The sequence below is a fragment of the Triplophysa rosa genome, linkage group LG4 (assembly GCF_024868665.1).
Source record: "Triplophysa rosa linkage group LG4, Trosa_1v2, whole genome shotgun sequence".
NCBI lineage: Eukaryota > Metazoa > Chordata > Actinopteri > Cypriniformes > Nemacheilidae > Triplophysa > Triplophysa rosa.
Genome location: NC_079893.1, coordinates 30829074 through 30841963, shown reverse-complemented (window position 1 = coordinate 30841963; position 12890 = coordinate 30829074). Strand labels below are relative to the sequence as shown.

General features: G+C 39.7%; 1 protein-coding gene across 1 annotated transcript in view; it reads right to left on the bottom strand.

Annotated features, from left to right (window-relative positions):
- Positions 1-4734: 4734 nt before the first annotated feature.
- Positions 4735-12890, bottom strand: part of LOC130553064 (B-cell receptor CD22-like) — a 14493-nt gene continuing 6337 nt past the window's right edge. Inside the window, exons 9-15 of the mRNA XM_057331806.1 lie at positions 8629-8707; positions 7644-8162; positions 6552-6584; positions 5981-6028; positions 5416-5763; positions 5093-5335; positions 4735-5015 (exon numbers count right to left, since the gene is read on the bottom strand). Coding sequence (XP_057187789.1) covers positions 4735-5015; positions 5093-5335; positions 5416-5763; positions 5981-6028; positions 6552-6584; positions 7644-8162; positions 8629-8707 — 1551 coding nt within the window. The remainder of the gene's footprint in view (positions 5016-5092; positions 5336-5415; positions 5764-5980; positions 6029-6551; positions 6585-7643; positions 8163-8628; positions 8708-12890) is intronic.

Genomic DNA, 12890 nt, shown 5'->3' with positions numbered 1-12890 from the left:
TGCTTCAGTGTTGGCGTCAGTTGTGCGTGCAAAAGTGATTTTGTTTCAAAGCAATTAACATTGACAAATCAACTATTTTTAACATTGATTCAATGGGTTTGCCCTTCATGAATGCAAATGTAATTTCATCTTATATATCACGCACTTGATGTTATCTACTTACTGTTGTACGCTGGTGTAAAGAAGTCTGGATGTAATGTGGGCCTGTACTCACTCATTTCTGATTTCAACAAGTAGTTGACTCTGTAACACAAGACATGTGGCAGAATGTCGAACGATGATAACCAAAAATCTTCACATTGGTGACAATAAAAAATCTTCGTGCTGCAATGCATGCTGGGTAACATCATAGTACAATATTCATTCATAACTCTGAGCATCTCCTGAGAGACATGCGGTGGGTCTTCATCATAGCTGGCAACAAATTAGTCACATCTGCAGATTTGGTTTCAGTAGGGACGATTCAGTGAGTAAACGAATCATTCAAACTTAATTCAGGCCAACCAGGTCATTCACAAACCAGTTTGTCCATTTCTAATTTAATCAAGAATCGGTCACCGTAAAAAAGCAACCTTACACATTATGTAATGTGCACAATAATATGAAGTAACGATTTGTTTACTCATAAAATAAATATTTTTCAAACTGTTACTAAACGTAACAGTAAATGTAAATGTAAAGCACGTTACTACCCACCTTTGATAATAATTATGCTTGATTAATACCTGTCGAAATAAAAAACATTCCATTTTGCATAATGGGAGAAAAGTTAAATTTCCTGATAGGTGCGGTCAGATGGAGGAGGTTAATGAACACAACCCAGCACGATTGAACAGGTGAAGAGGAGATAAGAAAGGCAACTTAAATAGAATGCGCTCTGGTATGTTTAGTTTCGTTATTGGTCAACATTGACTAGCTGAATGTCAGCATTCTTCAGCAGACTTCCGAAATCCTTTTTTGTCCCTGTTAGACCTGCTAACACACACACATGTGAATACGATCACTTAATGTATCTCAACATCAACTCGTTCTATGTAACACAGAAAACTTCACTGATGACTGTAAAAACTATATATCTAAACTGAACACAATGAATATAAAGTGCATAAATTATGGACAGCAGCTATTAAGTTAAAGTAAACAGTGCAGTAGATGAGTTATTGCAGTATTCAGTACATAGTACTGGAGTGCAGATGATGCGGTATATGTGTAATAATCCAGTAGTGCAAATGACATTAGTACATAGTACTGGAGTGCAAATGATGCAGTGTATGTATAAATAGTCCGGTAGAGCAAGTAAACATGTAGTACATGTGTAGACAGTCCAGGCTGTGACACAGTTGGTTAGGATGCTCTCTACTGCGCAGCGGTAGAAGTTCACCAGGATAGCTGAAGACAGTTGGTTCTTCTTCAGGGTCCTCAGGAAGAAGAGGCGCTGGTGAGCCTTCTTGACCAGGCTGGAGGTGTTGGTGGTCCAGGACAGGTCCTCCGAAATATGGGTCCCCAGGAGCTTAAAGCTGGGGACACGCTCAACAGCCATCCCGTTAATGTGGATGGGGTCATGTGTGCCTCCTCTCTCCTTCCTGAAGTCCACGATGAGCTCCTTTGTCTTGGAAGTGTTAAGGAGCAGGTTGTTGTCTGAGCACCATGTGGCCAGGTGCTGGACCTTCTCCCTGTAGGCAGTCTCATCGTTGTTGCTGATGAGACCAATCACTGTAGTATCGTCTGCAAACTTGATGATGGCATTAGATCCATTCACAGGCCTGCAGTCGAGTGTGAAGAGGGAGTAGAGAAAGGGGCTCAGAACACAGCCCTGTGGAACGCCAGTGTTAAGTGTGATGGTGGTGGAGCAGATGTGGCCTGACCTAACAAGCTGAGGTCTGTTTGTCAGAAAGTCCATAATCCAGTTGCAAATGGAGGTGTTAATGCCCAGGTTCCCAAGTTTGGTGATTAACTTGGAAGGGACGACAGTATTGAATGCAGAGCTGAAGTCAACAAACAGCATTCGTGTATAAGTGTTTTTATTGTCCAAGTGTGTGAGTACAGAGTGCAGTGCTATGGAGACGGCATCCTCTGTGCTCCTATTGCTGCGGTAGGCAAACTGGTATGGGTCCAGTGTGGATGGAAGGGAGTCCTTTAGGTGAGCCAGGACCAGCTGCTCAAAGCACTTCATAACAATAGGTGTGAGTGCTACAGGTCGGTAGTCATTCAGGCACGTAGGGCTAGAGTGTTTCGGCACTGGCACAATGGAGGTGGATTTAAAGCATGCTGGCACAACTGCTTGGGCGAGGGACAGGTTGAAAATATTCGTAAAGACCCCAGCGAGTTGCTCTGCACATGCCCTAAGTACACGACCTGGGAATGCCGTCTGGTCCAGCAGCCTTCCGTGCGTTGATCCGGCTCAGTGCCGTGTAGACATCTAAGGGTGTGAGTGTGATGGCAGTTTCCTTATTGCCTCTCTCAAAGCGAGCATAAAAGTCATTAAGCTCGTTCAGGAAGACAACATCTGTGGCTACGGTGGTGGAGTGGCTGGGTTTGTAGTCGCTGATGGCCTGGATGCCCTGCCACATGCGTCGAGGATCAGAGTTGGAAAAGTGCTCCTCTAGCTTTAGCTTGTAGCAGTGCTTGGCCTTTTTGATGCCCCTCTTCAGATTTGCCCTGGAAGTGCTGTAGGCCTGTGCATCACCTGAGCTGAAGGCAGTGTTGCGTGACTTCAACAGGAGGCGCACTTCCTTGTTCATCCATGGCTTCTGATTTGGGTATGTAGTGATCTGTTTCTGGGTTGTAATACTGTCTATGGTGATGTTAATGTAGTCCAGTACAGAGGAGGTGTAGCTGTCTATGTCCATATGAAAGCCACAGGTAGCCTGAGAAGCAAACATACTCCAGTCTGTGTCTTGAAACCTGTCCTGGAGTGTGGAGTCTGCCCCCGCAGGCCACACTTTGATGGTCCTTACTGTTGGCTTCACACGATTAATGATGGGTGAATACTTGGGGGTAAGGAACAGAGAAAGGTGATCAGATTGACCCAGGTGGGGGAGGGGGGTCACAGATATCCCAAACCACAAATATTCCTGTGGTTTGGGAAGCAGTCATTTTTTGCATGATCAATAAATGCACAGGTAAACCAAATTGAATGCTATGACAATGCTTAAAACACACATCATGAACAAATACACACACCCTGGGTTTTTTTCTTTAATAAATCTTTGTTCATTTAAAACAGCGTTTGATGTATAAAGCAATATAAACATTTTCCGTTTAAATATATTCGTCTGGTGCTATTCACACCCAACATCATTCCAAAACAGCATAACAAACGTGCCTGTTACCCAAGTGTATAAAAAACTGTAAACATGTCTTTAGACATCTTAAGAGCTTCTTCAGTAGATTAAGCCAAATAAAAAGCTGTGTCATGTTTGTCACACAATATTCATCAAACCGCTTCCCTTTCCTTTTCTGTCTTTTTATGATGTAACTGTTTTAGCTGATTTTGATCGAATACAAAATGTCTGTAAAAACCATATAAATGAACCCGGTCACCCACAAATTGAAGCAAAACAAAAAGGAGAATGTTTGAAAGGTTTTAAAGGCACACGCACACACGAAAAGAAAAGATAAAAATGATGTGCTTAATTCTAAGCTTCAAAACTGTTCATCATGGGAAAAGTCATCACTACCCAGACAGCAAACAACCATTGAATCAATGTTAAAAAATAATTTATTTATGAATGTTAATTGCATTGAATCAATATCACTTTTGCACGCGCAATTAATGTTGAAAACATGTCGACATTTCAACAAATCACCATTATTGTGATCAGTGTTTGCTTTAGTTGAGCTCTCGACTCTTGAGTTTTAATGTGAAGTTTTCTTTAACTGTACATGTTGTGGCAAAGAGATCTAAAATCCAGTGGGATCAGAAAATGATAGATATTTGTAATGACTGCTGTCATCAGAGGATTTGTTTCTTTGAGCTCCGCCTCTCATTGCATCATCTTCCGGTCGGGCTGCACAAACATCAAGACAAATAAAGATGAATGATCAAGAATTTAAGTAACTGTGTTTGTGTTCTTCATTCGGTTGAATTGAATAACACTTACTGTGAGTGTGTCGTACAGGTCAGATGATCTGGTCTTGAGTTCAAGAGCGTTATATGTGTCATTACTGACATCATCATTCTATAAAGAAGCATTTGAGAACACCAAACATGTGATGGACAGTTCAATCTTTCTAAAGCATTTGTATGAAGAGGTTTCATTGGTGATCATCTCACCTCCGGTTTGTGTTCAGACGCTTTTCTTCTCAAACTCTTTCTTCTGCTGTCAAAAGAAAACGGAGACATTCATAAATTGGATCATTGGTTGAGTGGATGTGATTTGGCGTCTTGTTTAGATGCTGTGAAAATGACATTTAATTCTTCTGTTTTAAACACTGAAAATGAGACTTGCACACATTTCTTACCAAATAAACATCACAATGAGTAGAGCAGCTGATGCTCCACAGACTCCAACACAAAGTTCAACACCAAAACTTACAGAGAAACTGAGAGCTGAAAAAAAGAAGTTCAGTCATTTAAGATAGTAGTGCTGGGGACACAAAAACAAATGCCAAAGACGTGAAACTAACATTTGACATTTAAAGTGACAATATCACAAAATGTCTCTCCATGTATAACATGTTGCATTGCAGCATTGAAATCAATCATTATGTTATTTAAAAGAATGACTCGATCTACTTACATGAGACACCTTTAACAGTGAGTGAAACAGCATCTGATCTCTGAGATCCATGTTTATTCTGAGCCACACAGTAAAACCATCCACTGAGACATGAATTAATGTTAGTGATGCTGAACGTCTGTCCAGATCCAACAGATGATGTTTGATTCTCTTTAAACCAGCTGTAGATGTGAACAGGTGGATTTGATTCACTGCTGCAGGTCAGATTCACTGAATCACCCTCCACTATTACACCAGAAGAACTGATGGAGATCACAGGTTTATCTGGAGGATCTATTGAGAGATTATATTCAGTAGATCAGTGATGAGTCGGCTTAAGTGAATAATGAAAGAATTGAGAGTGAACTTACAGAAGACATGGAGACGTCGAGGAGGTGATGTGAGTTTGTGTCCCTGTACAGCACAGCTATAGTCACCTGCATTCTCTCTTCTAACTGACGGCAGGATGAGTTTCTTCTTTCTCTCATTTAATGTGTGTGTGTTTCTAAACCAGATGAATGTTGATGTGTCAGTCAGACTGCATGTGCTTTCACATGTCAGAGTCACTGAATGTCCCTCCATCACTGTCTCACCTTCAGACTCCACCTGAAGATCTGAACACAACACAACACTGATCCTCCTCATGTCATTCAACACATCACATTATTATCATCACACACTCATTCACTCTCACCTGTGACAGCAAGAGTCACTCCAGGAGCACCAGTCCATTTATCTTGATCAGTGATGAATTTGAAATAGTACTCGTGTGAATCTGTGTGTCTCACATCAGTCAGTCTGACGCTGCAGTCGTGCTGTTTATCTCCCACATACTGAATCCTCTGTTTGTATTCAGAGTCATTAAACAGATCTGGAGAATCTTGATCTTTTGGTCTAACAGTGTTGGTCCAGAACACTGTATTGATCTGATATCCAGTAGGGTATGTGTAAGTGCAGTTTATAGTCACTGTTGAGTCCTTCAGTGCACAGATGTGTGAAGGGCTGTAAGTCAGATCCCAATCATCATCAGCACTATAAACTCCTGAAAGAGACAAAAGCAGCAGTTTCTGTGAATACCACACCAGTTCTGATAAAAGTGTGAAGATATTTGTCTCACAGTTGTGGTTGGAGAGTGTTGAAGAAAAGCAGAACTGAACAACTTTTGCACAACAGACAGAAAACACAAACTCAATGATGCAAACTGATCAAATATAAAGAGATGATAAAGATGAAGTGATGATGTGACATCAGTTACTCACCTTGAATCATGAGCAGGAGAATCAGAGGAAGAGGAGGAGCCATTCTGACTGACATCACCATAGCAACAGCACAACCAGTGAACACTCACTCAACACCACTTTAAAAATGATGATGTGAAAAACTATAAATACGATCATTATTATATATAACATTATAAAGCTAACAGCTGCTCTGCTTATAAAACATCAAGTGACACATTATGCACACGAGGAGTTAACACATGAACATTTCTATCAGATTCATAAAAACCGTCGTCTATAAAGTGACTGAATGTAAGTGACGGCTGATGTGTGACTGTTCAGATCAGTTGTGTATCTTGACAGATACTGTACAGAGTTTCATTCTTTAACACATGTGATGTAATACAGCACTAAGATCCAGTAAAATATTTCATTAGTGTTTTTACCCATTTAAAGTTCTTTGAAAGGTTGAAGTGATCTGACAGAACTCTAGTAATATACATTATATGTGATTCTGAATCAAATAAACTGTACATCCCTTTTCAGGTTGCACATTATATTGGCCTATTTTGACTGAAAAATGTAAAATAATTAGAAATGTTGCTCTTACCGGTTTCACAGCCGCTCAAAGCCAGTGCCGACACTACAAATGAGTAAAACAAGAAAGTGTGCACAAGTTCTGCCTCTCATCACGTGATTGACACTCAGGGTCAAGTCTCACACATTTACTGTTCCATCTCACGCTCTCACTGCCCAAATACATCTCATGCCCTGGTATTTCTTAAACATGCAAGTTACTTTAATACATGAATACTATGAAGTTTATCTTTTGCACTTGAAGTAAAAGCTTACTTTACATAATTTAACTTCATTTTACATAGTTTAAATATTTGTTGTAAAACCACAGTAACCTCAAATTTACATTTTTTTCTCTCCGTAATAACTAGTTTAACCATAATATTTGTAGTTAAACCATAGATAATGTTCAAGGGAAGACCTAAATAATGTGTCAAGATCAGATCAAAAGACAGGAGAGTGACCTCTTGTGGTGTCTTTAAGGATCTCTGTCTCTTGTGGTGTCTTTAAGGTTCTCTGTCTCTTGTGGTGTCTTTATGCGCACATTCAATTATATTAACACTGGCAGATCAACACTAAAGGTTGATTTAATGGTTGCTTTCTATGCATGTCTAAACCCGTGGCCTAATGGTTAGAGAGTGGGACTCGTGACCAGAAGGTTGCCGGTTGGATCCTCAGGACCGGCGGGTAACAACTGAGGTGTCCTTGAGCAAGGCACCTGACCCCTACTTGCTCCCCGGGCGCTGCAGTGATAGCTGCCCACTGCTCCGGGTGTACGTGTGGTCACCACTTGCTGTGCGTGTGTTCACTACTCTCTAGATGGGTTAAAAGCAGAGGTCACATTTCGGGTATAGGTCACCATATCTGACAACTGGGTCACTTTCACTTCATATTTATTTCTGGCATTGATAACAATTTGGTTAACTGCATTAAAATTAAACAGAATTAGTTTTCAGGACGTGTTTTTTAAATGTACATCACAGTCCGCTACTACAATGTTACATGCATTCATTTCTGTATGACTACATGACTGAACATGACACTTCTGAACCCAGAAGAGAAATACTAGTTTTTGGACCAATTGTAAATCCAAATCCCAGGAATTTTGCCTCGAATCCACCCAGACCAACAGATACCCCTGTGTCCACCCCAAGCCCCACCTTCACACCAACCGGTCCGGCTTTAGCACACACGCTGGCAACTTCAGCTCGAGCCATCGCACTAGCTCCGAGTGCACCTACGCTTGCTTCAGCACCGGCCGAGGCGTTCGGACCTTTAGCTTCTGCTTCAAACACACTGAATTCAGCACGAGCTCGACCCACTCCTGCTTCACATTGAGCTCCAGCTTTAGGGAGTCTCTTTCCTGGCTCGTCCTCGAAAGCTACTGCATGTGTTCCACATCGAGCGTATGTGTCTTCTGTGTACGCATCTCCTGGTCTGTCAAATGTGTCGATGATGCCAATGACATCCATCATATTGATGTCAGCTGATGCAAGATGCATTGTTGGCTTTCTTAGCACTTCTTTTTTTATTTTCCATGTTTCTTTCTTGAGCAATTTGTTGTTGATGTCACTAGAAACATTCAAATCTATTGGGTGTCGTCCTCCTCGTAGCTGTTTGATGTAAATTATATCAGATTCTTCATCTGCAGAAAATAGAAAGTGGAAGACAAAGAATACATGAAAACAAGCTTGATGTTATCATCCCTTTCAATTCATTTACATTTTATCAGTCAGTCTTTCTGTCTGTTTTCATTTTTTAACTTGTTTGTCTATATATAGGCCTGTAATCATTTAGACTTTCAGACCACACCGTGTCAAAATGTGTGTCCACAAACTAGCTAACAAAAAGCTAACAAAAGTTTGTCATAAGAACGTTCCTTAGAGGTTTCTAATGTTTTTGAAAATGTTTTGAAAACATGAATAATGTCCAGTTTGTTTATGTTTTAAGAACGTTCCCAGCTAACAAAAGTCACCATCACGGTGTTCAGTGTTTCCTTGAGATGGGCTCTCTTGACTTTCAATTGCTTGTCATTTGGTGTGATATTTTTTTATGAATGATATATATAATGCTAAACCATATCTGAGAAAAAAACAGTTTTTCCAAACTACTGAGCACCTGCACCAGCAGCATTTGCTCCATCTCCACCATCGTCCATCTCTTCAACTTCATCAAAAGCATCCCATAGACCTGCACCAACAGCAGCAGATACTTTTATTTTGGAGGAAGATTATGATGAACATAAGTCAGTGTTTGACATCACATGTATTTTGTACTCTCGAGGCAACTTCACACCGATCCAGCGAACATGTTTGTTGCTGTTTGTCAGATCAGTGTGAAATGGATGAATTGAAGACATTTGATGCATTTCTTGCTTCAGTGTTGGCGTCAGTTGTGCGTGCAAAAGTGATATTGGTTCAAAGCAATTAACATTGACAAATCAACTATTTTTAACATTGATTCAATGGGTTTGCCCTTCATGAATGCAAATGTAATTTCATCTTATATATCACGCACTTGATGTTATCTACTTACTGTTGTACGCTGGTGTAAAGAAGTCTGGATGTAATGTGGGCCTGTACTCACTCATTTCTGATTTCAACAAGTACTCTGTAACACAAGACATGTGGCAGAATGTCGAACGATGATAACCAAAAATCTTCACATTGGTGACAATAAAAAATCTTCGTGCTGCAATGCATGCTGGGTAACATCATAGTACAACATTCATTCATAACTCTGAGCATCTCCTGAGAGACATGCGGTGGGTCTTCATCATAGCTGGCAACAAATTAGACACATCTGCAGATTTGGTTTCAGTAGGGACGATTCAGTGAGCAAACGAATCATTCAAACTTAATTCAGGCCAACCAGGTCATTCACAAACCAGTTTGTCCATTTCTAATTTAATCAAGAATCGGTCACCGTAAAAAAGCAACCTTACACATTATGTAATGTGCACAATAATATGAAGTAACGATTTGTTTACTCATAAAATAAATATTTTTCAAACTGTTACTAAACGTAACAGTAAATGTAAATGTAAAGCACGTTACTACCCACCTTTGATAATAATTATGCTTGATTAATACCTGTCGAAATAAAAAACATTCCATTTTGCATAATGGGAGAAAAGTTAAATTTCCTGATAGGTGCGGTCAGATGGAGGAGGTTAATGAACACAACCCAGCACGATTGAACAGGTGAAGAGGAGATAAGAAAGGCAACTTAAATAGAATGCGCTCTGGTATGTTTAGTTTCGTTATTGGTCAACATGGACTAGCTGAATGTCAGCATTCTTCAGCAGACTTCCGAAATCCTTTTTTGTCCCTGTTAGACCTGCTAACACACACACATGTGAACACGATCACTTAATGTATCTCAACATCAACTCGTTCTATGTAACACAGAAAACTTCACTGATGACTGTAAAAACTATATATCTAAACTAAACACTCCTAGAGATTGCAGCTTTCTTCTTGTGCATAAAAAAACAGTTTTGAATCTATCAGTGTCTCTCTTGTGTTTCAATTGGCACAAGCTCTGAAAGAAAATCTAAGATTTTAGCGTATTACCCTGGATAGATGACCAGTCCACCACAGCCACAGTTACATGACTTATTAAATATGTGACCCTGGACCACAAAAGCAGTCATAAGGTTCTTTTTTTATTGCGATTTACACATCATAAGAAATCTGAATATAGAAGCTTTCCATTGATGCGTGGTTTGTTAGGATACGACAATATTTGGAATCTGAGGGTGCAAAAAATCCAAATATTGAGATAATCGCCTTTAAACTTGTTAATCAGAGGCGCTGTAGCAGGACGTTTCCAAGAAGTAACAAGTTTCTTTTAATGCTCTCTTTTGGCTGACCGCTGTAATGATGTTGTGTAGAGTAGAACCCAAAAGCTAAAATCCTAAGCTTTATATAAATGCCAAACTTGATTATTTACTTCATATCCTAATGATTTTTGGCATAAAAGAAAAATCGATCATTTTGACCCATACAGTGTATTTTTGGCTATTGCTACAAATATATGTGCTGTGACTGGTTTTGTGATCCAGGGAAACATACAGTATGTGTCTTTTGTTCATATCACTTTTTTTCGTGGGACATTGTTCAAGGCCGTGGTGTTCCGGCTGTTTAAGAAGCTGTTAATGGTGGACCGGAGTTGAAACTCTCTGACCTACAGAATAGATAATGGAGGAATGAGTTATTTGCAATTTACAACTTAAATTGACAAGGAAGTTATTTTTAATGTGTAACTGGGCTTTGCATTTTTTCCTTTGGGAGCGTAGAGTATTTTGAACATAATGTGTTGAGATATCTCATTTAAAAAGCTATGCAGCCAATTATTGAGAGCTTTGAGAGAGGGGAAGAGTATCGGTATCGGCCAATGCTCTTGCAGTATCATTAGGCATAAAAAGATTGTGCTATATCCGTTATTGCAACAGAAAGTTGATGTTATCCGCATACTCTGAGATAATTTACCCGGGCATGTCACATAACCTGCTTTCTGAAATACCCCAGTGCTTTAATGTTTCCTGAGGAAATGTCAATTATTGAAGGTTTCATTTACATTCATTCCTTTGTCAGATGAATGCAGTACATTCAACCTACACAGTGAATTCCAGTGGCTGTCGTGACTCACATATTACTATTGTAAACTTTACTCACTATCACGTCCTAGTAGGTTTTATTTGTACAGTTAAGAGTTGGGTGAATAAAACACTAGCTTAAAAAATCAAGTAGAAATTTAAAAGAGATTGCTTGAATCAGTCAAGCCATCTTACCACAGGATGATTGTCATTTAATGTGAACAGTGTTTGCTTTAATTCGGCTCTTGAACTTGAATAAATCCTTTCAGTTTTTAAAAAGTTGTATGTCACTCAGAACACTTGTGCATTGGTTAAGTTTAATAAAAAAAGGTTAGTGATGTCAGCTTTCTAGTCAGCCAACTATAACAAAACCACGAAATAAATACAAATTCAGGGCACTCATAACTAGAATAAATGTTGATTAAGTATTGTTAGTGACAATAAAATGTATTGTTTTAAGATGGAAAAAAATCAACATTCATCATACAAACCTCAAAAAATGGTGACAATAATCAAAAGTTCAACCGCAATGCATGCTGGGAGTCATGAATGAGTTTTGTACTAAAAGTTACCCAGCATGCATTGCAGCATGAAGCTTTCTTTTGTTGATTGTCACCACTGTTGAGTTTCATACACTGATTCTGAAACATTCTGAGCATGGAGGATTAATGCAAGTCAGCATTTTCCAAGATATTTCTCTATTGCTACATTTACTGTCTCAGCTAAATCTTTTTATTGGCAGTTTTGGCATTCTTTTACTTTTTCTCTATCCAAGAGGGTTTAAAGCTATTTTACAAAATCCTGCGGGTACTTGAGGGCTCTTCCCGGAAGTCCACAAGAAAAGTTAGTTTTTCTTTGTAAGATAAGTATAAACTTGCTTAATAAATGAACATGATTAGCCACATACGTGTTAAGCATCTCAATTCTCACTTGCCCTATACTGCGTATATCACTACTCTTCTCGTGCTTCAGACAGTATGTTCTACAATAGTTTGCAATGCCAATATTTTTTTTGCATTGCACAACTGCCACAGCTGTATTTTCTCCTTTTCTGCTGAGCTCCCGCGCCCCTCCCTTTTCTCATACACCTGGCAGGCAAGGTACAAACACCGCATTTCGTTCTCTCGCGTGGACAGCATCATTGTGAGTGGAATGGTGGATGTAAATTTAGTTCTCGTTCAGTATCTTGAGGTGAGAAACAAACATATGCGTGTAACTCTTCAACACTGTTGAGAAAACCAAACCCTGATAGCAAGTGACCATTGAGTCAATGTTCAAAATTATTGTTTCAATGTTAATGTCAGCATTGAATCTTCTGATAACACACATACATTTGTCAGACGTCTGTTTGATGTCTGCATTTACATCTGCAAGACGTATTTGTGTGTGTGTATGTGTATTAACTTCCTGTCGAACAGGCAGCAGCTAGTGAGGTTGGGAAAATTTAAATCCAGCACATGTACCATCAGCACCGGAGCTCCTCAAGGATGTGTTCTTTCTCCACTGCTATATTCACTCTACACAAACGAATGCACCTCTACAGACCCTTCTGTCAAACTCCTGAAGTTTGCAGATGACACCACAGTCATTGGCCTTATTCAAGACGGTGATGAATCTGCCTACAGAAAGGAGGTTGCTCAGCTGGCTGCCTGGTGTAGTCAAAACAACCTAGAGCTGAATGCATTCAAGACAGTGGAGATGATAGTGGATTTCAGAAGGAACCCTCCATCACTTCCTCCCCTCACCATCCTGGACAGCACTGTGGATACTGTG